Below are 27,017 nucleotides of genomic sequence, written 5' to 3' on the forward strand. Positions count from 1 at the left end.
TGGCCTCTCGAACCTAAGTAGAGGAGAGAGTGGAGGGAGGGGTATCACACAATAATTTGATGCCCACATCAGAGTCAGTGGCCATGGAAAAATACAAGGGAGGTGAGAAAATAGGTAGATCCTGCAGAGTCGCAGGTGGGCAACAACCTCTCTCTCTCAATGGAATGGACTGTGGAGCCAAAGGAGCACAAGGAGTCGAACAGCCATTGTCTCTTTAAGGAGTGGATTAATGAGGAAACGATACCCAACAACCGACGAGACGATATGCACTAATACCGTATCAAAGAGATGGTAGGGTTTACACGAACAAGCACAAAGTGTTTGGCAAGCACTAAGACAAGAAAATTCAAAAGAAGAGTGAAGAATGATGAACACTGAATCATGCTCACACAATGGAGCAAAGCTCGAAGATGACTACATTGTCTTGGTTGATCAAGTGGCAACACCTAGAAGAAATTTGCACTATGAAGGTAGAAAAACGTAGTCCTCCAGGCAAAGGTGTCGATGACGAGTAAAGGAGCTGCTCTATGGAGGGAATGAAATGCAGTCCTCTGAGCAGTGGAATGTCAGAGTAGACACTAGAAGATGAAGGATAGAAATAGAGGGAGTGAAATGCAATCCTCAAGAGCTGTCACATATAAAGGATATGCTGAAATCTCTCCGAGATGATGGCTCCCATCAATGCAACTATTGGGAAGCTGGCCAGAGAAGAAAACACAGGATTATATGATGAACATCTCTCCATGTAAGTGGCTGGAGACAGCCAACGTCTGGGCAGCCCTCCAAGAGTGAAGAAAACACAAAAACACAAGTACTTAATGTAGGTCTACCGTCTAATAAAGAGGGTGTAACCTGTTGTAGATGGCCTGAAACTGCTGCAAACGCAGCCTCGATAAAGTGGCTGATGGCTAGGAACCATCATTTGGGTACTATGGTGGCAGCAAGAGACAAAAAGACACAACAACCATGAAGATAATCTGCTGTACCAATCCAAGGAGGAGTGAAACTATCACAACAATAGAGATGATGAAGAACGCGTCACTAGGGTGTGTGGACTCAAAACGCAGCAATCTGGAGTGATTGGGGCTGATGGCGATGTGAAGAAGACCTCCAGAAGGTGCCACAATCAGTTGGACAGCACCATGAATTGAGATATCCGCCAAGGTAGGGTGTGGACAGCAATGGTAAGAGGTCTATGGATGAAGTTGTGATGGGGGAAAGATGAAAAACGAATAAGAGAGGAAGTGTGAAATGTGGTGGAGAATGGATGAATGCATGTGCCCTATTTATAGTAACCTAAGCCATTGAACTCTTGGGTGGAATAGACTACAAAACCACGGGCCGTGAAAGCCATTGAACCCGAAAATGGGTGGGGGAAACCTCAATAGCTCATTGCAATGGTCTCTGGGAGGGCTTATCACCACGTGGGGTCTTAGAGCCTCCCTATTGCTCAAAAAAAGTTAATATGCATTGGATGCACTGTATGGGCTCGAGCATAAAAATTTGATAACCGATGCACAATGATCTCTGCCACCCAAAAAGATGAGATGGTACAAAGAGTACCGAAAGGTAGACGCGGATGCTCTAGTAGGATAGGGAGCAAAAGTTTTCATCTAGTGGACAATCCTTCTATCTATGTAGAGGCATAGCACCAAAGTGACAAACCTAAAAAGGAAGAGTGGGAGGGAAAGATATCTCCCGATCACATAGCGGAAATAGGGGAAATCTAAAGGTGATGCCAAATCCACAACCTTCTGCTTGCCATATTTGATGAAGAGGATCTTTAGCTCTCTAAGATTACCGCGCTCTAATACTATGTCAAGAAAAGTGACACCATATCAGAAAGACAATAGGGTTTGCGAGGAGAAACACAATGTGAGTGACAAACACTTGGAGAAGAAAAACTCACAAACTCAGAAGAACAAGAGTGAAGAAGAAAATGAATGAATGTGTGGAGTGCCAAATGGGTGGGGTCAGGGCCGTATTTATAGGCAGTTGTCTTGAGTGACGCACCAACTCTCTCGGGCGGCGCCACTGAAGCCTCTCAAGTGGCACCCCAACTCTCTCCAGCGGCGCCCAAACACTAGCTAATGATACAAATAAAGTCTTTTTTGGGTTGTAAATGGAAATCAAAATAGGAATTAAGGTAATGACACGAACTTAATGAATGGGTTCCTAACCAGAGCATGCACTCCAAGAAATAGGGCCACACATACCTACAAAAGTCATCAACCACAAGCATTAAGTAATTGACCTTCCCGAGGGAGGCTATGCACATAGGACCGCATGAGTCTGTCTAAACCAACTCTAGCAATGTGGATGCCCTCTGGGTGGCAACCTTAGGATGAGGCTACCGATGTTGTTTACCCCGAATATAGCTAGGGCATAAGGTAGTGATGGGGTGAAAACTTGGAAGCCCCTCCACCATCTTCTTTTGTAATGCCTATCAAATAGAATCAAATTTAGCTTCCCATGACATGCATACCAAAGTATGCCCAAGTGCCAATGAAGACTATGTAACAAGGATCATGAGCCCAGAGAGCCCGCCCTCCTAAGTACCTACCCAAAGCATAGCACCAATGGATGCATCTTTAACAATAATTGCATCCAGCGTGAAAGCCACCTGGGTCCCTAGCTATGTCAAACCATGAACAAACAAAAGATTAAATCCCAAATCAAGAAAATAAATAGCTTCAGCAAAAGATGCTTGGCAATCCAGTGAAAGGTGAATGGCCCTCGCTCCTTGAACCAGCAAGAAAGAGGTGTGAGGAAGAAGCAAGTATGGCATCCTCAAACTCAAACAAATGGATGAAGATAGACTTAGTAGTCATGCCTGGTGTAGCCTTCAAATCCTTGGTACCATCCTTGGCATCAGGCTTAAAGTGAGAATACTCTTGCTAACACTTCTTGATACGCTGGGTGCCTTATTCACAATGTGGGCACTTAGCCTTCCCTTTCTGCTCATCTTTCCTGTCATCTTGCCCCTTCTTATTCTTAGCCTTCTTGTCCTTCTTGTTGCCCCCTCCCAAACCTTCAATAAAAGGTTTGGTGGAACTAAATCCACCAATTTCAATCTCGTTGTGCCACACACATCCTATTTTAAAACAAGCAAAGCAAGCTCCTCCTAAAGAATAATGTGCAAAACTTTAGAGCTGAGTCAACTCATGTAGAAGACATACTTCGGAGAAGCAAGATGAGAAATAAGAATCACAGCCATATCCTTAGATGATATCATGCAAGCAAAGGATGCAAGCTTATCCCATAACTCCTCAATTTTTTTTATGTGATCCGAAAGAAGAGTCCTCAACAAATAGCATTCAAAGCTCTTCTTAATAAAGATGCAGAGGGCAAAGATCTTAAGTTGATAAAGAGAAGACAGCTCTGTTGAAATCTCCACGAAGGTCCAGATCATGCAAACGTGTACAAGCACCAGCTCATGAAGAGGAAAGGCCGGGCTCGAGAGTTGAGTCAATCGTAAAGATCCACTTGGTCAATTGTAGAACCAATATGGAAATCCTCCACTAGATGGTGAATATAGGTCATAACAAAGGCCCATAGATCAAAGGTAACCAATATTACACTCCACTTTGAAAGACCAAAGGGAGTAGTTGGTCCCATCCAAGAATCCTTCTCTGACAATGTAGGAAGAACAAGCACCTGCGCAAATGGTGCAATAATGTCCAAACAGGGTACTTCACTAGGTGCCTATGCAAAAACAATGAGACAAGGTGAGTGAGGCTGCTCCGATCTTCAGGACCTATTGAACTGCCGATCTCCGTTGGATTGGGGCTCTAATCTTCAACCTTTTTCACGTCGATCCTCACAATCTTCACATTCATGACGGTCATTGCATGGTCAGGCTGACAAGAAAGTTAGACTTCTAAGCAATGGTCCTCTTCATCATCACACCAAAGAAACCAAAGATCCATGTACCCTTCAAAATATCTACAAAACACACAAAGAAACTACTATGTTTTGATGTTGGGCTGTGTGCCTATAGTGATAGGCAAGAGCTTTTTTCACTCATCACCACCATAGTCCTGAATTATGGTGGTACTCACCAAAAATCAAGTTCTTTGAACTCTTTTGCACTAGGCAATAGTGGGTAATCTCTAAAAGTACCTCTCTTCCTAGCATGATTTACATAGATAGTTAAAGAAAGGGGCATATGCCTGTAGTGATAGGCAAGAAAGTGGCCACCTGCTGCACTTAATGCAAGAAAAAACTAATTGCCAGCTGATAATGAAGCTCACAATCAGGAGATGACAGCATGAATAAATGCAGGCTAACAAGAATGACACTCCTCACGTACATAAGCAGGGTGCTAGTGCAAAATGCATGAATAAATGCAGGCTAACAGGAATGACACTCCTCACGCACATAAGCAGGGTGCTAGTGCAAAATCTATTCCTTTTAGGCATATTTCGCAAAGTGGTCTAATATTGTTAGTTTCATCTAAAGAAGGGAACAATGCCCATTTTAGACCTTCCCTCCATTCTTGAGAGTTCTTGCTACCACCAAAATCCCTTTTGTAGAGATAGAAACAAAAGCCCTGCAAGTGATGGCAATGGGGAAGAAGGGGCCTTCCAATCAACTTGATCATGGGACCAAGTGTAACACAATAGGTTGATATTCAAACTCATAGGAGATTGGCAATCTGGGCAATGAAATAATTTGGTGCATTACACAAAAGTAAATAGAGGGCACCTTGTTTAAAAATTATGTGGCCTAATTGTCCTCTACTTAAGTGAGCCAATGTAGGCAAACTGAGCGAGTAAGCGCCTATATTCAGCCAACTTAACTTTGAAATCATCAATGGAGAGCTCTTTGCACTCATGATCAAGATTATTGCATCAGATCTGGTCTTGCCACATAGCAATCAATAAGATGACTCCAATGAATGGGTGTTAGAGAAAAGTGCTATAATTTGGAGTGAAACTTATGTAGTAAGCCCTCCATCAACTCAATTTTGTTGTGGCATTAACAAGATCAAGGTGAGCAAGTCAAGGATCGAGCACAACCTCTCGACCAACAACCAAGTCCCAAAGACCCTGCGATTCAAGCATTTGTAACATAAGACTCAACGAAGTCATGAAATTTGAACCATTAAAATGAGTCTTGTCACTAAAGGCAATCTTGGCCATAGCAACTAGAGTATGAATGCTTGAGTGTAGGATATGCAGGGTTGGGCATTGGTGACATATGCACAAAGAATCCAACTACAATGATGGACTTACTAGGCATAGTCATGATTCCCAACTAAGTAGCCGAAAGAGGTATGAGAAACACATTATTACCACGAAATAGATATTCATGGGTCTAAGCGGCCCAAATTGTTTGGATAGGTTTGACCATAAGCACGGGATGGATATCCTTGTCTCTAAGTGGCCAAGGGTAGAGGTCCAAGGGGCATGAGAGGGATATCCGACACAGCCACACCAAGATAAATAGGCGTGCTTACTGGACTTTGAGTGTGTGCAGAGAAGGAGAGATGCTTTTGGTGATGCATGGGACTCCAACACCTTCCATTTAGAGCCACATGATATTCTGCATTAGACACCTTGATTGGCTTTTCACACATCCTTTTTATTAAAGTAGATCTTGTATCCTGTGTTGTATAATTATTGTCTTATACAAGGCTACACAGCTTGTTTTGCATTATTATATTGTTTTACTTTTTTTAAGAAAGGTGTATATTAATGAAGTTTCTCTTTTCTTCGGGGGGGCGGGGGGATTTTATATATATATATATATATATATATATATACATACATACATATGTATGAAAAAATCTGTCACTTTTTGTACCTTTGGCCTTGCTATTGAACATGCCTGCAACAGCTGCTAAACTTTCTTCACTTGTATCTGGAATCTACAAAGCAAAAGAAAGAAATCGTGCAGATGTATAGTACATTTTCATTTTTTTGCACACAAAATCTAAGACATGAATGCAAGCTACAAACATCATTGTTTAACTTGATTTGATTTCATTGGGAAGAAAGACTCACCCAAGCCATTAACCAACAAACTCATAGGGGTAACATTCAAAGTATATGTAAGAAGTAAGCACATACAGCTGCACATATCATTGACAAAATGACAAACACACATGAACCTTTCAAAAATCCTATATGAGTTAAGATGCAATAGTAGGGATTTTCTACATAAAAGAGAACAGGAAATCAATATAAGAGTATCTAAACGTAAGTATATGTTAGTCTAAACACTCTTCCAGACTAATAAACCACCACTGGTATTACAGTTTGCTTATGACTAGAAACTTGAAAACACTGCTGGGTAAAATGTCAGACTCAGTACGAGTAAACTTTCCCGGACATCAAAAGCAAAGTGGAAAATTGAGTGCCATAGATCTACCTGTACATTTGTGACAACATTCGCCAGCACTCTTACCATCCCAGCCACCACATTGGTATTTTCTGGGCGCCTGACAGCAAATTTAATAATGCTATGACTTTGTTGACTCCAGCAACCCACCACTGAAAAGAATCTAACAGTTATCCATCTTACAGAAACTCCAAAAGTCGTTAACAAATTGACTCACATATCAAATGTTTGATAAAGGAGTCGTAGAACAGTTGCCTCAACACAGAATGCCTACAAAACAGAAAAACTAAAACCAATTAAGATGCCATAAGCTCCCAAAGTTTTGTAATAGTTTTAGAAAAAAATGCTCCAATGTGAAAACCTCTGGGTCCTCTAACCACGTCATATATCAATCAATGAGTGGCAACATTACATACCCTCAGTACTTCAAGAACCATTATACGGTGCCAAAGTGGCAGCTCCAAGTTTATGCTTTTGAGCAACATGCTTAAAAACACCTGTAATAGGGAGACATCAGTAAAAATTAAATGCCTTTCCAAGGTCAAATAAAACCAGAATGCAAGTTTGCTTAACAAACACATCTGATTTGTAAGAGATGGCTAACTGAAACAATCAAGGCTGGAAAAGAAAAAGCAGAAACTTTCAGCTTCTAGGAGTTTTTTGTAGGTACACTCTTATGTAAAATCGGATATTGAAATAGAAATAGAAATGAGAGTGGAAATGCCAATGGAACCAAAATTGGAATTTTGGGATTTCCACTGACCATGCTTGATAGTGCTAAATACAAAGAGAAGACTCCAAGGTTACACAAGCCTGCCATTGTCATGTTGGCACAATCATGTGCATACAAAATTGAAGCAAAATCACACAGCTCAGAAGTCACCTTCTTGTTAACAGGATTTGGTGTCATTAAATGGAGAAAATGAAGAACCCAAGTAATAGAAAACCCTTGACAAAAAGAACAGAATCTAAGAATGGTAGATTATGGTAGGAACCAATAAAATCTACACCACAATATTTCCTACTAGCTATTGAGCTAAAACACACTTTGCAGCTGATTAGCATTTCTAAACAACCCCAAAACACGCCTAATTAATGAAAAACGCAATGGCATCTTCTTCACAAGTGAGCTGGGTCCCTAAGCACTTCAGTGGTCATTACAGCTTGCACTGTTTTGGGCTCTGTGTGTGTGTGTGTGTGTGTGTGTGTGGCTTCATCCCACCATGAACAATCCTTAGTGCACTTTGTTTGACCCAAATCACTTGTGAAAAAGATGCCATCTAAGAACTTGGGTGCTTATTACAACTCGCAATGTTTTGGGCTGTGTCTATGTGCACGTGCACACATGCATGCATGTGTCACAGAGAGAGAGAAAGAGAGAGAGTGATCCTTTCTAGGGAGGACTTCGTCCCTTGGCATAGGGCAATCTCTCCTACTACTTTGCCATGACTTTTGTACTCTTTTCATCATCTCACCTTCTGTAAAAGAGAGATGAGTTTAAGCACGATGGCCTAGAGCCACCTTGCATCTTGTAATCTTGTAATCTTCTACCTTTTTCGTAATCAATACAATTCCCTATTACGAGAGAGAGAGAGAAAGAGAGAGAACTGCCACGGCATTCTCCAAGCCAAGGATTTCCAATGGTTGTTGCATCTTTTATTAGACATCGGTTGAAACCCCCCGCCATCGGCTCCTTACTTGCCTGGTCGCGTAGAAGGTTTGGTCACTACTATCAACCATTTGGTTCCAAGTGGTTGTGCTATCAATGCTTCCAAAGGGTTGGGTCTTTGGACATGCCAAGTTTATGGACCCCATGCAGGCCGATATGAAAGTGCTCTCTATATATGGACCATAGGAATGCATTCATCTTTGAAGCTTCACCAAGCATGCAAAGTCGTATAGCCCCCTTGAAAGGGCTTCTTCATTGACAGCTGGACTTGATTGAGTTACCAGATATTCTCCCTAGATAGGATATGCTTGCTTGGTACACTGCAGTTTCTTGTGCCCCCCTTTAGTCACTCTGCTTCCTTTGTACCTTCATTGTGCTGTCTCAGATTTTATGCACAATGGCCTAGAGCCATCTTGTTTCTTGTAGCCATGTAATCTTGTACTTTTTTTTGCAATTAATACAATTAACTTTTATGAGGAAAACAAAGAGAGAAAGAGTGAGAGAGAACTGCATGAAAACAGGAGTAAACTGCAGAAAAATGCATGTAAACTGTAGAAAGAGTAATGGATGGCAATAAACATGATAAACAAAGGCAGAAAGCATCATGCAATAGTCACGCAGAAAAAGGGCATGTTTTTCCCAAAATAAAAAAAAGGCCAAATTATTTAAGGTTTGTCCTTGAAAATTCCACCCCGGCCATTCCCTGCAAAGGGAACAAATTAGAAACATCCCTAATTTGGAACAGCTGTAGAAAACAGGAGCTAGAACATTCTTTGAATTAGGAACACATTAGCTACCCCAAACCATTTGGGAACAGCCTTCCCTTATTTCAAGATCCTGTTTGCTATTTTTATGCTCTCACCATGGTTTCAGAGTATTCTGAGGAGAACATAAGCAGGTCACCAATTTCTATAAGACTATTTGTCAAAAATGACATGTGAACTTAGGATCACAGTCACTGATTTGTGCATTGGCAAACTCATGCAGTTTGAAAACACATTCAAGAAAAAGACTATGGCTTTCGAACATGCGTCTTCATTGGAATAAACAAAGCCTTTAATCAATCACTCTACCACAATCCTAATTGCATCTTGGCCTCAATTTGTTCAGAAGACAAACCCACTACAAAATAAAATGAGTTCATGTGTAATAGCCCTCCTTGTTTCTACCATTCACAATTTTTGTTAAGCTTACACTATGAGCACTTGCACACGCAAATTCCATGTGTAGTCAATAAAAGTACTCGGTAACCAATGCTAGATTCTGATATACACTTAGGTGTCTAACTCTGGATACATTGGCATATCCATTAGAAACAAGGAACAAGGAACAAGGAACACAAGAGGAATGGGGAGGCCCCATTGCAAAGACACGGAGGGAAAAAGGCTATTTGATAAAAGTAAAGTTAAGAGATTTTTCCTTGTTCTGAATTATATACTTAAAAAGTTTGCACAAACCCTTCAAAAGGATTGCCTTTAACATCATATTACATTAGTAAAGGAAAAATAAACACCACAATATTTCGGGTGTGAGAGAGTGTGTGCGTGTGTCAAATTGTGTTCCACATTTTCAGATTTTGGGGTTGTTGGAATAATTGGGTCACTCAGAATGCTTTTGTGTTCGACTCTTATGGGCATCCAAGACTAGAATCAAGGGTCTTCTACGCTAGCAGTTAGATCTTATTCAGCATGGTGATCTTCTCCCTAGGGAGGATTTAGTTCCTTACCATACGGTAATCTCTTCTATTTCTTTGCCGTGACTTTGTATCTTTCCTATGATCTAGCATTTGTACTCCTTTTATGACTTGATATAATATAACTGCTCATTACAAAAAAACAAAAGAAAGAAAGAAAGAAAGGTCTATTAACATCTCTAGAATACCAAAATGGCCTATGAGACCATAACTAATACAATTGGAATCATCATCTCTCATCAGAGAGGAAAACAAAATTATGTCTAGGTCTACATGATAAATTGAAATGGATAATGAAGAGGGAAACGAAGAATATGGAAAACTAAGAAACTAAAAAGAATATAGAATATCTCCCTCTCAATGTATGGAATCCTCCAAGACTTTGCAAGCTACCCTTGACTGACCCAACATGGTAATCTTCATCTGTAACAAGCAATCATGATGCGAATGTGTCGCATATGAGCGTGCCTACGTTGCCGAGTAAGAACCCTAGGGCATCGTGCTCTGTATAACGCTATAGCGGCTCTGTCTACTATGATACCACTTGATGATGTCCCTCGATGGTGCCTGTCAGTAGGAGATGTAGTGTCTAAGGTGGCAATGGTTGGGGGGTCAGCTATACTAAAAAAGTTTGAAACTGCTCTTTGGAGGGGTGGATGTGACTGGGGTTGCCTCCAATCCCATAACAATAATGTTGTGCACCATTAGAGCTCCAATAAGAAAATGTCTAGACATCTCTAGTCCTCATAGTCCATCGCCCGTCTCAATGGTCCAAAGCCTTCCTTAAAGAGGTAATGGTAGCACCCCTCAGATATCATAGTATACAGTGCATCTGCAAATGTAGTGTTCCTACGTCTCTGCCTCCCATCCACAAAGCTGACACATCCTCTCATTTACTGCAACACGGCTCCATCAACCTATCTCAATCACTAGCTGATGTGATTGTTGAGAAACCCTTCACCCGCACTTTGCATTTTTGCGTTTCTGCGTTTTGCGTTTAGGGTTTGCAACCCAAAAAAAGGACGCCATCCTAGACTAATTGTGCCTATTTATAGGCCACTCTCTCATTCATTCCTCACGGCTGATTCATTCAGTCTGTCACCTCTTCTCTCCAGCCTCTCCACTACCCTCACACCCCTTCAGGAGGACATTGCAGTTCGTGGTTTGTGGCTGTCTTCATCATCTTCCTTGTGCTACGGCACCCTTGTTCCCTTGTATCACATTCACTCCATGATTCGGAACTTCATCATTCCATTCATCACAGTTTCTTGTCTCTTCTCTTCTCTTCTCCATGTTTGCCGAGTTCACTCCGTGTTCCTCCCCGCCAACCCTACTGTCTCGCTGGTACATCATCTTTTGACATGGTATCAGAGCTGGATTTGCTCAAACAACGGCAAAGATCCTCCACTCCAGTGAAGGCAAAGACCAGTGGCGGGTTCGGCATCCACTTCTCTTCTTCTTCGGCTACATTAAAATTTCGTTTTTGTGGGTTTTAGGTGTTTCAGCTTGCTGCCCACACCCCTTTCTTGGAGGACATCGCAGTCTCAGCTGTCCCTTGCTGTCATCTACAGTCTGGCACTTGTTTCCAACCTTCCACCCGCACTTTGCAGCTGTTTACAGCAGAGCAACTATTGTTGATCGCTCTCCATTCAGAAAACAATCTTGTTTTTGCAGATTTCAGGTATTTCAGCTTGCTGCCCACACCCCAGACGCGGAGGACATCGCGGTCCAAGCTGGCCATTGCTGTCTAGAACAATTTGGCGCCTGTTTCAAGCCTATCGCACACTGTTCGGAGCTGATTTCAGCATATTGACTGTTGTTGTTTTTTCCTGCGTTTTTAGTATTTCTCTCTCCTGGGCTGTCATGCCTGCGTTTTTAGTCTTTCTCTCTCCTCACCTGCATTTTTTTACTAGTTGCAACCTCTTATTGCTGGTCACATCCTCCTTCCACTGGCAGCTCACTTCCAGCCCTTCACACTGCCCTCACACCCCTTGAGGTGGACATTGCAATTCATGGTTCATGGTGGCTGACCTCTTCCTTCTTTAGATTGCCACACCGGTACCATGGCGTCTCCACGGACAGATTGCCAGTCTACTGGGTGTTCCTACTACGGCACGAACGGTCATCCCACCAAAGATTGTCGATATCAACCTTTGCTCCCCATCCCTCCGAAGTACATACGTCTTCCACCAGGCACTCGTTGTGCCACCTCTCCTTTCTGGGCCACAGCGATCGTTTTGCGTCGGCTATCAGAGTACTATGCTCCAGGCAATAAGACACATCCGATGCACACTAAGTCCTTTCAAACACATGGAGGATCGATTGGCGCTATGATCTCCTGGAGATCATCGCAATGCCAGCGGCAGTCTTCTCCCACCTATTTTCGGGTACAGTGGCTACCACTGCCCGCGGTTATGCAGTCCACTCCATCGAGAGACAGTGATTGTTTGATACCGTCTCCTCGTCAATCCGCCCCTTCGAGAGACAGTGGTTGCTCGACTCCTTCCTCTTCTTAGGCTACCCAGTCCGTTGCACTGAGAGACAGTGGTTGTTGCCCACCTTTTGCTCATTCTGAGCCCCACCCTTCCCCACCCTCGACTACTCAAGTTCGAGAGGCTACCTCTGGGAGCTCTTCGGCACCCCAGATAACTTCTTCAGCACCCCAGATACCTTCTTCGACACAACCGGCAGCACTTCCTTCGTCATCAGACATTTTGGAGTCCGTGATCCATGAGTTTTTGGATTCCCTATCTACTTCAGAGGGGGATTTAGAGGGGGATGTTATTTCTTTGCCCCCAAAGGGGGCATCTACTTCTTCTTTGACTTCCGCAAGGACCCCTCCACCTCCCACCTCATAGGGGGAACCTACTCCACATGAAGTTCTTCACCCATTCTCTACTTTCCTAGGGTGGCTGTCTTCGACCAGTTGTCTCTTCTACTGATACACAAGATCTTCATGTACCACCTAGATCGGGACCTCGAAGGTTCAGCCGCGACTTGGTGACGAGGCCTTCGTATTCCTTCCAGTATGGATGCACAGAGCTAGTGGCTTCTCTCCCGAGGTTGAGTTTCAGGTTCTCCAATTCACTCTGTCTACTGTTCTTTCCTGCCAGTTCCCTTTCACGTGGAAATCTTGGATCTTATGGATCCTCTACCTCCTATGCATTGCATGATTTCATCATCTTTGTACTAGGGCGCTTGGGCAAGTGAACAATTTCCCCACGAGGGACACTGTCCAAGTGGTAGCTGCTGCATGAGCATTCTTCAACATGTAGCATTGCATCTCCACCTCACTCTTCTCTTGTTCCCCTTTTTGGGCCTGAGAGGGGGTGTTGAGAAACCCTTCACCCTTCATCCGCAGTTTGCGTTTTTGCATTTCTGCGTTTAGGGTTTGCAGCCCCAAAAAGGGGCGCCATCCTAGACTGCCTGTGCCTATTTATAGGCCACTCTCTCATTCATTTCTCACGGCTGATTCATTCAGTCCGTCACCTCTTCTCTCCAGCCTCTCCACTACCCTCACACCCCTTCAGGAGGACATTGCAGTTCGTGGTTTTGTGGCTGTCTTCATCATCTTCCTTGTGCTACGGCACCCTTGTTCCCTTGTATCACATTCACTCCATGATTCAGAACTTCATCATTCCATTCATCAGAGTTTCTTCTCTCTTCTCTTCTCTTCTTCATGTTTGCCAAGTTCACTCCATGTTACTCCCCGCCAACCCTACTGTCTCGCTGGTACGCCATCTTTTGGCAATGATGAGATGCAGATCTATCCAATAGCAATTCGAACCCGGTGAGAAAATTGAGGATCTGTATATCTCGGCTTCACTATGAAACTATCATGGGAGAGCTACAAGAAGTGACATTGGTATCAATGGAAAATGGAGCTTGGACCAAGTCCTCTCTATCTCCACTTTGGTAATGTTTGCTATGATCACTCTATTCAACTCTGAACAACTGAGACTCAAAGTGGAACAATCAAGACTGCAATTGAACGATGGCAATCTATCTATATTCATGCCATGCAAGTTCAGCCACGTGCTCATGTGTGTACTACCTATCTCTCTTTTCTGCAAGCTGTCTTGAAGACTCCAAAGCTAACCTAGGGTTTCAATCTTTAGGGAGCTGCCATATCCTCTGGAGAAAGGTGATTGCCTGGAATAATGCCTCCACTACCATGGGTGCTACACCCAATTTTGCTCAGACGATCTCGTGGTACTAAGGCTTTCGCCCTTATCATATGTGCTATCATCATGACCAGCAGTCTCTCCACGTTCCCAACCATCATAATGTTTTGATTCAAGTCCGTTACAATCCATGAGAAGCGCCCGTCTAGTATGATAAAGGCTTGGGCCCAAAATGGCTGCTCCATAGAGTACTGTGGGCATAACTAAAGTGTCAAAGAGCCACAATTTGGTACAGAGCTTCTAGAACTGTATGTGTGCATACTATCGCTCTAGAGTGCCCAAAGCTACATATGCTTGTGCAAGCCTAGCCTCTAAAGTCTCCTTCCATGAAAACTATGGCCCTTTGAAAGTGACCCCAAGGTATACATATTGTCTAACCATTTTCACAAACTGACCATCATACATAAAGTGATGTTCTTAGCTTGTCACCCAAGCTGCCGAGGTGTTAAAGACCATAGTTTTAGTATTTCCAAGTTTAACCTCGAGGCCTTTCTCTTCACAAAACACATGCAATGCATCTAGATGTCCTTGTAGCCCCTCGGGTGAATTGGAGATGAGCACAATATCGTCTGCATATAGCAAAATTGGTATCAATACCCCAACCAAGCTGGCTCCCATACCACCCCATCTTTGTATGTAATCTAAAATCTCATCAATGTACAATCCAAACAACAAAGGAGAGAGCGGACAGCCTTTCTTTGCACCAACTGTGCTAGACACTGAGTCTGTTATGCGCACTCGTACTCTACTTGTCACTATCTCATACAATGTATACATACACCACTGCATATCCTCTAGAACCCCAATGATTCACAACCTTTGCAACATGAGTCTTGCACGTGGTACCGTATCAAAAGTTTTGCGGAAATCCACGAAACTGTTAGCAGTCATGTTTGTCATGCCTTGTCATCTCCTGCCTGTGAGCCTCAGTCTGAGTCAGACGAGGACATTAGGAGCTCTGACATGTCTGTCATGTGTTATGATGGGGGAGGCTAGTCACTCTTGACTGGCTGTCTTAGGTTGTGTATTTCTTTTTGGCCTCTTTTAGTGGGCAGCCACTGGCTGCCCGGCCACCTTTTTGGTCACTGTTGTGGGGCGCCCATTTTAGGGCACTTTTAGGGTTTGCGCCCATTTTAGGGTTAGGGTTAGGGTTTGTCCGTTGCCTATATATTGGCAGCCCCCCTCCCCACTTGATCACTTGTCTTCTTGCAGATTCCGACACTCCTTCTCCCCCGTGGTGGTGCTGCCATCGTCATCAGCCTGATCTGGTGCCCTCACTGACGCTGTGGGCTGCGTGCAGGGACTGATCAGTCCATTTCAGTGTATTCAGCATTCATTTCAGTCAGTGCAGATTTCTCTTCCTTATTTTCTGCTTTCTCTCTCTCTCTCCCTCCGTGTTCGTATTTCCTCTTCCGTTGCGCACTCTCACATGGTATCATCGCCAAACTGAGAGTACACGGAGCTGAGTTTTACGCGGGAGAACACCCACAACTCTGCGTTTGCTGGTCAAGACGTCTCCAACAGCGGAGGCGTCATCCTCTGCACCATCTCCTTGATCAGGGCGGCCTGTTTTGGTGTCCACAAATTTGCGTTTGCTGCTGGCGCCTTCTCCAGTGGCTGCCACGTCATCACCCACCTCTTCCTGCTTGCGTTTTCAGCCTGCGCGGCCCTCCAACAGCTGGGCGACACTCCTCCAGCGTGCGCCTTGCTGTTTTGGCGGTTGTTCCATCGTCCGGCGGCTCTTTTCCTGCTGGCGACTTATTCCCAGGCTGCGTTTTCAGGCAGGCGGCTGTTTTTCTGTGGTGATTGCATCGTCAGCATTTGCGTTTGACATCATCCTTGCGTTCTGTGCAAGGCGGCCAGCTCAGGAGCTTCTGGTGTTTGTGTTTCGGCACCGGCAACCTTCCCTTGTTGTGTTTTGGTATTTTGCAGATTGGAAGATGTCTTATCATCAGTCTACAGGTTTTAATGACTCAGATGATGAGCTTTTGTCTCGACATTCATCTGAATGGAGGCGTGATTTCTATCGCGAGGATCGTCATATGGAGTCTCTTCCTCGTTCCCGTCCCCCTTCTATTCATGTATCTCGGCGATCCCCTTCCGATGGGCCGAAGATGCAGCCTTTGGTACCCCCTGTACAGGTACCCGTACTTCCTCAGCTACCCAAAGAGGACCGGTTGGATGGCTCCAACTTTTCTCTATGGTCCTGCAAGGTGGAGTGTATCTTGGACTCCTTTGATCTTTGGGAGCTTGTTTCTGTTCCTATTCCCCGGCCTATGGTGGATCCCGCAGATGGGACATCTATGGATCGTGCAGCCTTATGGGATCGGCTCAATTCTAGAGCCCGATCTTTCCTCTTTCTGAGTTTGCAGGATTCTGTCCTTGTTCATGTTCATTGGTTGAAGACTGCAGCGGACGTGTGGCAGAAGCTAGCGTCTCTCTATCAGCAGAAGACGTTTGCCCACCGGATATCTCTTGAAAAGAAGTTGCGGATGCTCGCTATTGATGATAGTCCTTCCATGAAGGACCACATCAACAGATTACAGGATATGAGGGATGAGCTTGCATCCCTCGGTCGGACGATATCTTCTGAAGACATGGCTATGATTCTCTTGACTCAGTTGCCATCGCCTCGGTTTGATGTCTTCTACACCAGCCTACTTACACTGAGGACCAGTGAGAAGCTTCTATGGGAGGAGTTATCCCCGCTTGTCTTGGAGCATGACGAGCGACTCAGAGAGGTCAGTGCTAGTGGATCCAACTCCACTAGAGCCTTTGTTGCAGGTTCGGGAGGACAGAAGAAGAAGAAGAGGTCAAAGGCTAAGAAGAAGGACAATTCTTCAGACTCTGACTCAGATTCAAAGAGACCGAAGTGCCCACACTGTGGGAAAGGGACACATCCAGAGGAGAAATGTTGGAAGAAGTACCCTCACCTTCGTCCGGGAGCGAAGGGTGGATCTACATCGGAGCCTTCTTCTACCTCTACACCAGCTGTTACCCATGAGTCAGTGTTCCTTCATATCCATGCTTTGGAGGAGGATCCTTCTTCCGTGGCTGCAGTGTCTTCTGCGCAGCCTTGGTTAGTGGACAGTGGTGCTTCGAGTCATATGACTCCGCGAGGTGATTTGTTACAGGATCTCCGTCCATCAGAGGGTTCAGTCACTGTTGGTGACATTTTATCGGTGCCTATTAGTGGTGTTGGCACATTGCCTTTGTTTACAGACCGACCTACGAGCTTCCTTTCACAGGCCCTACATGTTCCGGACTTGGGCCTTCCCCTCCTCTCAGTTTATGGCCTTACGAGGCTTGGCACACGCGTGATCTTCACCGAGCATGCCGTTGTTATTGAGGATTCTCTTACAGGAGCTGTCTTATCTACAGGTTGGCAGGAGAGCGGGCTTTACAGGCTCCATTCCCCTTCTTTGATCCAGGGTCCTCCGAGGCAGTCTATTGCTACACCCATTCCCGGTTGTGCACCTTCTATTCCACAGGTTCCTTCCCATCCCCCACCTTCTCCTCCGGTGGTTCCCTCGTACCTCCTATCCCTTTCAGAGGGGGACGATCTCAGTGATGCGGCTGTGGATTCCCTGGCCCCTAGTGTTTTAGAGGAGGCTTTCCAGGATCGTGAGGAGCTCCTTCAGCGGCACTCTACATCGACGGACTTCATCGACATTGGCATTCCTCTTGCCACCCCAGGATCTATTTCCTCTTCGGCCTTCAACCACATCCAGGATTTGAGAGGGGGTGTTAGCAGTCATGTTTGTCATGCCTTGTCATCTCCTGCCTGTGAGCCTTAGTCTGAGTCAGACGAGGACATTAGGAGCTCTGACATGTCTGTCATGTGTTATGATGGGGGAGGCTAGTCACTCTTGACTGGCTGTCTTAGGTTGTGTATTTCTTTTTGGCCTCTTTTAGTGGGCAGCCACTGGCTGCCCGGCCACCTTTTTGGTCACTGTTGTGGGGCGCCCATTTTAGGGCACTTTTAGGGTTTGCGCCCATTTTAGGGTTAGGGTTAGGGTTTGTCCGTTGCCTATATATTGGCAGCCCCCCTCCCCACTTGATCACTTGTCTTCTTGCAGATTCCGACACTCCTTCTCCCCCGTGGTGGTACTGCCATCGTCATCAGCCTGATCTGGTGCCCTCACTGACGCTGTGGGCTGCGTCCAGGGACTGATCAGTCCATTTCAGTGTATTCAGCATTCATTTCAGTCAGTGCAGATTTCTCTTCCTTATTTTCTGCTTTCTCTCTCTCTCTCCCTCCGTGTTCGTATTTCCTCTTCCGTTGCGCACTCTCACAAAAACAACAATAGATTTTTTGCCTTCATGATCATCTCTCCTCAATCAAGGCTCTGAGTGTGAATATATGGTCTAATGTATTGTACCCTTGGCAGAAGCCAGCTTGTCCTGTAGACTGTATCCCCTTTGTTTCAGCCCACCAACTCAACCCATGCTCCACATTAGAGGCATATATCTTCGCTAGCATATGGCCAATCATAATAGTGTGGTAGTTGTTAGCGACCAATGGATCTCCGCTCTTAAAAATCGGCACTATTGTGTGGTCATACCAACTTGTTGGAAACCTCTCACATACAGCTCTATTGAAGATATTTGGCAAGATAGGGGCCAATGCATAACATGCATGTGCAAAATGTTTTGCCACAAGGCCATCTTATCATGTGTTCTCCCATTCTTTCACCTCCAAATGGCATACCTTAACATGCATGTGCAAAATGTTATGCACAAGGCCATTTAATCATATGCTCTCCCATTCTTTCACCTCCAAATGGCATACCTCACCATTTTTTTCACAAAGAATCCACATTGTGTTGGCCTAGAGTTTGATGGACAAGAAATCAACTCTTGTGATGGAACATCATACAGTGCACTAGCATGTTCATGCCATACCATAGGTGATGTCAACTGAATAGGGGGTTGTCTAACATGAAATTTCCTCCATGCCTTCTTGATGTCCCTGCTCAAAAAGACCTGATACATCTTAGACTCTAATTTGGCTAGATAATCCCTTTTCTTTTTCCGCACAAGACGACAAAAGACGTTCCGTGCATGCTTGTGTGTGCATGTCCCTAATATAATATCCCTCTGTATGCAGGTCTTAGTCTATCTGCACTCATCATCATACCAACCATTTTGAGGGGCAATGCATCTGTGTGGTGCAGTAGAGCCCATCTTACATGGAAATGCCTCTGTAGCTGTTGTATGTAAAACCTTCGCTAGAAATTTAGTGACATCCTCCAGTGGTTCATGTTGGTCTGGCTAGCTTAAGCCATCTTGTACTGCATCACTATAGATATGAGAAGTTTGCTCTAGAAACTCATAGTGCGGAAATGGGTGTAGTTGTGTGCATGTTTCCTATATTTGTGTGTTGTGTTTCAGTAGGCTTTCGCCTTCACTTATAATTGCTGTTATTTTCTTTGGTTGGGCCTCTGCAAATATTCTCGTTTAATTTAACCTTCTTCACGAAAAATCTGGGGGGGGGGGGGGGGGGGGGTTGACTCTTCCTTCCGGCATTGCAGATATTCCGTTGTTCTATGCAAAATGACAATCTTTTATCCATTAACTGCAGCAACAGTGAGAGAGAAGAAGTGTGAAAAGTGATGATGCAGGGGCAAAGACGAGCCCAACACAATTTTCCCAAAAAAAGGAGGTCCAAAAAAATTGGAATTTTCTCTATCTGGCTTACCTGTCTCCTGACTGCCTGTTCCCTACAAGGAGAATGGGATAGAACAGGACAGGAATGTTCCTTACACAGAATGCATGTCTCGAACAGTCATAAGAATGTTCCACCAATTAGGAATGCATTCCCCATTCCTACCCATTTCAAATGGTGTCCCCCCATTCCCAGCTGCCATTGCCCCTGTTCCATTTTGTTATGTATGATTATGTACATGGTTGTAAACTAATTTGTGCCTCACTATTGCAGACAAACAAATGGCCTAATCAGCAACAGAACCTAACACCGAATTCCATATATTAGTTACAAGATTGCGAGAAACGTCTCAACTACAAAAAGTCCATGAGTTATAAACACACGGTCCACAGACAGCACAACATGATAGAATTGTATCTATGTAGGAACATGAAGATTACTGAAAAGATCTTTCAAAGTAGCACTGTTTAGATGCAGTATGAGCAGCCAATCTTCCACTCCTGCTTCAAAGCAAAAAGGGCATGCAAGGATGAACACAAATCATGGTTGCACAAGAAAGTAATGTCTTGTGATAAACATTCTCTTCCATAAAGACGGCATCTTAAACTACTGTTCTTCGGACCCAGATTTAATGCAACCTTGAAGAAATAAAAAGCTCACCTCACATTCAGTGATGAGGATGGAGCTATAAAGCCTGATAACATTTGCAACACATCGCAATACCAGACGGCGAAATGATGGCTCTCCTATTTCACCTTCAAGCTATATTTTCAGAGAGAAACCAACAAAGTGGATAAAGAGGGGTTGTCTGTAGAGTTACTTTCTCACTCATGATTACAAAAGAAGCCAGCCTACCTCACCAGTTGTACGTAATGATGTCATAAGTAGAGAGCAAACTTGATGTCGTAAAACCTTCAAAACAATTTCACCATTAGCATCTCATGTAACATCCTGTTTCAGCCATAATATTGTGAAGAAATTCAATCCTTTGCTTCATTACCAGTTGATATGGTCCAAGCTTTTTGAAGATCGAGATATAGTTCGACAAAACATACCTGAAATGAACTCCACAATTTTGCAATTGGCTAAAGCTGTAGATGTTAAGACTTATGCACTCTCCCCTGCCCCCTCCCCTCTTCAGGTGGTTAAGTCATTCTCTCAGACGGCAGTGTCCACAGCCAAAGTAATTCAAGAATACACTCTCCCCTGCCCCCCCCTTCAGGTGGTTAATTCGTTCTCCTGGACAGCAGTGTCCACACCCAAAATAATTTAAGAACACATTCTGAAAGTCATTTGTTAAAGAGCACGTCTAATATATACTAGAAATCATAATTCCCTACGATTGAAAAAAATTAGGGTATAGAAGCCATCAATGCAAGATGCTAGCATTACAGGCACCATGACATAGCATAAGCCTTCTCTGAAGCTTCAGAAACAGAACCATCACTTACAGGCCAAGCATGTCAGAATACTTCAAAAATTATGACCCAAATGGGCACTCAGACTAGTGGTTCAAAATTCGACCTGTCAAATTGTGATTGTGCCCTCACTCTGTCATGTTAAGTGCAAATGAAGACTTCTGGCAGAAGTATTATGAAAACAGGGTACACAAGCAGAAAATTAGATAACACTGCTGCAAAGTTGTGTAAAATTTAACAAATACAGCAGGCACCCAGCTTGTGTTCACATCTGATGTTTCCATTCATCACTGCACAACCAAGATACCACCAAATGACGAGGAGAACAACTACTAAAATTTGAAGTCAAAAACACCCCTTACTCAATCATGTCAAGAGCAAAAGTCCTCTGAAGGAAAGGAACGCGCAACCAGGTCGCCTGGATAATAAAGCAATAGTTTGGAACTCTGGCAGAAGTACATCCTTTGACTTGAAAGATTAACAACAATTATATATGTAAACACTAAGCTGTAAAAATCCAAATAGGGAAAATGCATGCCAACAAAATGGACATACCAGACCACCACTGGCCAATGATGTGAGGTCTTCAAATAAGCGAAGCCCAAGACGAGCAGCCTGTGTCAACTGCTCCCTAACTTCCAGAGACACTTGCAACTGGGAGTCCTGGTCAGTTTCAGCTGTTCTGGAATCTCACAAACATATTAGCCATTTGAACAGTCCATTTATGCAATGCTAATCAGTGAATTTACAGACATGTGGCAACTTCAAGGCAGCAAGACTTCCGAGACATACTTAGCTGTAATTATGCTGCGGCTAACATCTCCTGACACAGAGTTCGATCGAGATGTGCGTCTGCTAAGCCCCATAGTATTAACAGGCAATGCCTCCGCAATCACCACGCGATCAAATATTAAGGCCACTGCCTGACGCAAGGTAGCAGCAGCTGTGCTGCATATACAAATGGTTGAGTTCACAGCATTGAGATTGGACATAATGCCACATTTCTACAAAAGTGTTGTTTATAAGAAGCTGAATGGGTATGATAAAGAACAGGAGAATGTTAAGCCAAATCCTGCCTGTGCACACTGTCAGGATTCTTGCTGTTCTCAAGCAGTCGAAGGCAAATCCCAAGGGCAATAGCCATGTTTTCCTGTGTAAGATTGAATAACAACCGGAAAAATATATTCTGTAAGCACCAAAGAATGAAGGACAAGAATTTGTGTCCTTACATGTTGTGCATAAGCTCACACTGATCACTTTATTTTGTTGGCATGTGCTAGTTTGCAAAATTGACCTTGTACACGACTGAAAAGCACCAATTTTCCAGAAAGAAAAACCACCTATAATTTTACACAAACTACCAGAAACAATTAAGATACAAAAATCACAGTCGGATCCTGATAGAAAGTTAGACAAATAGGGCTGCAGGCATAACTCACCACCCAATATGTGGTTACAGAAAAGGCTGCCTCCTAACAACTTGCACACCTTACAACCAGCAACTAAGCATAACATTTGCACCCTTCCTCCATCACTCACAAACCTCAGCTAGCTCACTAGACTAGGCCATACTCTATCTATGATCTCCACACACAAACTCTGCAGCAAGGGCATGTTTATCTTGCGTCAACCCACAGTTACACAATAGCAGTACCCCATCGGAAAACAATGCCATTCAAAAAAACAAAAAAAAAATGGAGCAAGAAATTGAACCATTGCCATGAGAGCCCCGTAAAATGACTTCACCAATCTTTCTACCTAGTCTATGGTATATTCACTACCTTTTTCCTCTTACATTTAACATCAGCGCTGTGCATAATTGTGATTGCTCTATTTAAACTTACCTACAATTGTGCTCCTTTAAACCTTGGCTACTCTAGTTCATAATCAAGCGCTAGGTAAAGTGCACTCCAAATCATTGAGAAGTACACGCAATGAAAACTCTTCCTTCTAGAAAGTTACACTTTTTTGAATAAACTGAAAATGTTTTCAATTGAATGAACCTGACATAGAAAACATTTACCTCATCTTCCGGGTGAAGTTTTGACTGGAAAATTGTTAATATCGTTTGTAAAGTCTTCAATTGGACAGTCTCATCAATTACATCAGCATGCTGTGGAAGAAAGAACATCACACAAAACAAAAGGATGAGCATGTTCAAGTGCTTTTCACATCATAATAGCCTTAACTCCATCACAAGGAGACCTGCCATTTCTTACTGAAATCTAAACTGATTCCCTCACTTAGGCAGAGTCTAAATGAGAACTTGACAATAGACCAAGCTAGATCATGCCCTCTGGTTTTAAAATGTGAAGAGCCATGTGCACATACATATCAAAAAGAGGTTAGCTGCTCTCTAACAATAACAAGAGTGTTGCCTTTTAAGATGTTAAGGTGCCATAACATTCCAAGCCCCTCTTATTGAGCTTCAACATAGGCCAGCACACTGACACTTCAAAATTTATTGCTCTCAAATAACAAGAAGAGGGCTGTCCTTCAGGGTATGAAGGACATCAATTGCCATAATACTCGAAGCCCCCCTTATTAAACTTTAATACACGCAAGTTCAGTTTCGTGCCTTTTAGAGCCAGTTTAGTTTCAAAACTCACACCACAATCACTATATGCTCCAACAAATATATGCTACCACTACTTGAATAAGATTACCCACTGAACCTTTGTGTCCACACGGAAGAGTACCATGGCTCACAGCTAACATAGTGTTCTAACTAAATATACCGCAAAGGTTGGAACCATTGCTCCATAATAGTAAGAATTATGTGTCCACATATGCTAAAAGATCACCATAATAGTTTACAAGTTCAAAACTCTTTGCAAACCCCTTCTGTTGCATGGTTTACTTCAGCCTTCTCAACCTGTATCAATGCTGAGTATCGAAAACTAGCTAACTCTGCGAAACTAAAAAATGATATCCAAGGCTCCTGAGAAATGTGCACTCATGATATATCTACCAACAAGGTCTACAAACTTACATCGCATCTCTATGCATACTCGAGCATCCAAATCATTAGTTGAAAGTTCTGAGTCAACAAGATGGAGAAACTCCAATCTCCAGAGAGTTCGGAAAAGCAAACTTCCACTAAAGCAGGGCGACTTTTTGAGGTATCAGGTGATTGGAGTGTGCCAATTGTATCATCCATACTCATTAAATGCATGTCATCCAATAATATTCCTCATCAACCTCCCAAAAAGTGGGTATGCTAACTCTTGCCTTATGTGAATGTGATTCTTTGTGATACAACAAACAGCATGAAAGTGTTGTGGGGCTGGGGGTTCCTTTTGAGGCATCAGGTGATTGGAGTGTGCCAATTGTGTCATCCATACTCATCAAATGCATGTCATCCAATTATATTTCTTATCAACCTCCCAAAAAGTGGGTATGCTAACTCTTGCCTTATGTGAATGTGATTCTTTGTGATACAACAAACAGAGGAGGGGGGGGTCATGCAAACCTCCACCCTAGGACTTTCAGCCTGCTGAGCCAATCTTCAAATCACCTTTACCTTCAGGAGCCTGCTTTCAGCTCTGTTTTTACTTTTCGAACTGCATAAGTCTGACCATTTCTTTTCTCCGTGCATCTCTGCCATTTCCTGCACGTTTTTGGTCTCTCTCTTTCCCTTATGTTCATCATGTTGCTGTTTTTTGCTTGTTCATTTTCCCTGTATTTGTTATTTCAATTCTAGATCAGCCTTCTGTATGTGCCTGTGCATGTTTCTGAGCTGCCAATCCTCTTTCTCTACAGAATTCGCTAACATGTCATAATCAGGTGAAGGTGGTTGGGTGGATCCTCCAACGATACAAATTCAAAATGCTCTTCCAACTATTTTGAAACGTTTTAAGAAACTTTCTAACACAACATTGTCTCTTCTTACATGGTGCCTACTATTCCAGAGATTACCCAGTGGGGTTTTTTTTTTTTGGGAGGTCCATATGTACAACAGTTAACTTTGCTTAGCCAGGTTCTTGAATGTTCTGCATTTGGATGTCCCTCATAAACATGATATGTTTCATCAGTCTGTGCCTATGCTTCCAAGGTCACCCATACAAAAGTATGATAATCTTAGACATCACAAATGTCATGCTTGGGTGGAAGTCACAAATGTCTAAGATATTAATCATAGTCAAAATGTCTAAGATGATAATAATCTTAGATGTCACAAATGTCCTGTTTGGGTGGAATTCAAACACTTCACTAATTATATTCAACAGCATCTGGCTGATCCTAACAATGAGAAGAACCAAAGTTTGAAGGATAAGCCAAAGGAATATACACATAGATGGCAAGCCCTGAAAAAACATTCCTCAGCGCTAAAACGCCATAATGGCTAGAGCTTGCAGACCTGCTGAAATTGCTCCTAAAAATGTTTATTGGCCTTCTAATGAATTTGGCGGCCTTTTGGAAAGATATGGGGGTTAGTCTCAATCCCTTCATGGATATAGATTCACCTGGTATATTTGAAGGGCGCAGAGAATTGATATGAATGCAATGCATGAGACTTGAAATTTGCAAACCATTGTAAATACCCTCCTACCATACATACCTTCTGGGATGCTTTGACTAAATCTGTCACATATAATGTCAACAGTCTATAAGATCCTAGAAAATGGAGATTGGTTTGGGATTTTACTATTAACAAACCACGAATGGTCTACTTGTAGGAGCATAATCTAAATTTTTGGGGGCAACAAGGCCATTTTACTACTACTAATCTTTTACGTGGGAGTGGTCATTTTAGTTGCAAGAGATTTGAAACCTATTTAAGCCTATAATTATCCCGATGACAGATGCTTGGTAATGCAGTTGTGCAATTTTTCGGGAGATTTATGAAAACGCAACTGTTAATGTTCCTCAAGGGTCAAGTCATTGGCAAATGTATGGGCTCAAATCCTTTGTCTATCCTTGGCTGCAAAATCCCTTGCGTGTGGTCTCTAGGCCAAACTAGGGTGTACATATATGCGAATCCTATGTGTTGGACTAAAAGTGTCTGATTATAACAAAACTTACCACAACAAACTAAAATGACCAAGTTAGAAATTGTTCGAGCCCCTACTGACTAATCACTCAATGATATGGCTCACAATCAAGATGAGATAAGCACATATTACTAGCACCCCTTTTCAAAATCTTGGTAATTATCCCAATGACAGATGCTTGGTAATGCAGTTGTGCAATTTTTCGGGAGATTTATGAAAACGCAACTGTTAATGTTCCTCAAGGGTCAAGTCATTGGCAAATGTATGGGCTCAAATCCTTTGTCTATCCTTGGCTGCAAAATCCCTTGCGTGTGGTCTCTAGGCCAAACTAGGGTGTACATATATGCGAATCCTATGTGTTGGACTAAAAGTGTCTGATTATAACAAAACTTACCACAACAAACTAAAATGACCAAGTTAGAAATTGTTCGAGCCCCTACTGACTAATCACTCAATGATATGGCTCACAATCAAGATGAGATAAGCACATATTACTAGCACCCCTTTTCAAAATCTGGGCGTAGCACTTTACATGCAGATTAGATAGAAGATGGCAGCACCACCTCCAATAGAGATTCGTCAAGGGCAGGTACTCTCAGTCCCAAAGAAGTCTCGTGGCCAGCAACAAATCCTAAAAATTCTAAACTGCTGTCCACACCCCGTACGTGGAGGATATCTCAGCTCGAGCTGTCTACCATTTTGCGCCTGCTGTCCAGCCTTCTCCTGCTGTTCAAATCCCTTTATCAGCCTTCCAGCCTGCTGTCCAGCCAGGCAACTGCAGCCCACATCTTTCCCAGCTGCTGCCTGCTGCCAGATTGCCCATTGTTGCACTGTACGACCAGCCACATCTGCATTTTGCTCTCCCAGGAGCTACCTGACCTGCATGCATTATGTACATTTGCATTTGCTAATTCAAGGGCTCCCTGATCTGCCACATTATCATTTGGGCTACATTTACTATTTGCTGTCCTGCTCTGACTACCTATTTTGCCACTGATCCGGCCATGGCAGGCTGCATTTGCTGCTGCCAGACACATTTGGAGGCT

The 27,017-nt window shown here is 43.4% G+C and overlaps 1 protein-coding gene across 5 annotated transcripts in view; it reads right to left on the reverse strand.

Annotated features, from left to right (window-relative positions):
• LOC148032054 (ARM repeat superfamily protein) overlaps positions 1-27,017 on the reverse strand; it is a 176,847-nt gene that overhangs the window by 112,090 nt on the left and 37,740 nt on the right. For 4 of the 5 annotated variants that reach the window (XM_087682675.1, XM_087682673.1, XM_087682672.1 and 1 more), the window contains 12 exons: positions 23,001-23,090; positions 22,054-22,127; positions 21,770-21,925; positions 21,533-21,659; positions 21,340-21,395; positions 20,560-20,614; positions 20,415-20,471; positions 20,220-20,321; positions 6,762-6,842; positions 6,563-6,615; positions 6,376-6,445; positions 5,809-5,872 (listed from right to left, as the gene is read on the reverse strand). In XM_087682675.1, coding sequence (XP_087538801.1) covers positions 5,809-5,872; positions 6,376-6,445; positions 6,563-6,615; positions 6,762-6,842; positions 20,220-20,321; positions 20,415-20,471; positions 20,560-20,614; positions 21,340-21,395; positions 21,533-21,659; positions 21,770-21,925; positions 22,054-22,127; positions 23,001-23,090 — 985 coding nt within the window. The remainder of the gene's footprint in view (positions 1-5,808; positions 5,873-6,375; positions 6,446-6,562; positions 6,616-6,761; positions 6,843-20,219; positions 20,322-20,414; positions 20,472-20,559; positions 20,615-21,339; positions 21,396-21,532; positions 21,660-21,769; positions 21,926-22,053; positions 22,128-23,000; positions 23,091-27,017) is intronic. The other variant, XM_087682676.1, reaches the window with a different exon arrangement.

This window comes from Lygodium microphyllum, chromosome 8 (genome assembly GCF_053477565.2).
Source record: "Lygodium microphyllum isolate KBCC chromosome 8, Lygodium_microphyllum_v1.1.10, whole genome shotgun sequence".
Lineage (NCBI taxonomy): Eukaryota > Viridiplantae > Streptophyta > Polypodiopsida > Schizaeales > Lygodiaceae > Lygodium > Lygodium microphyllum.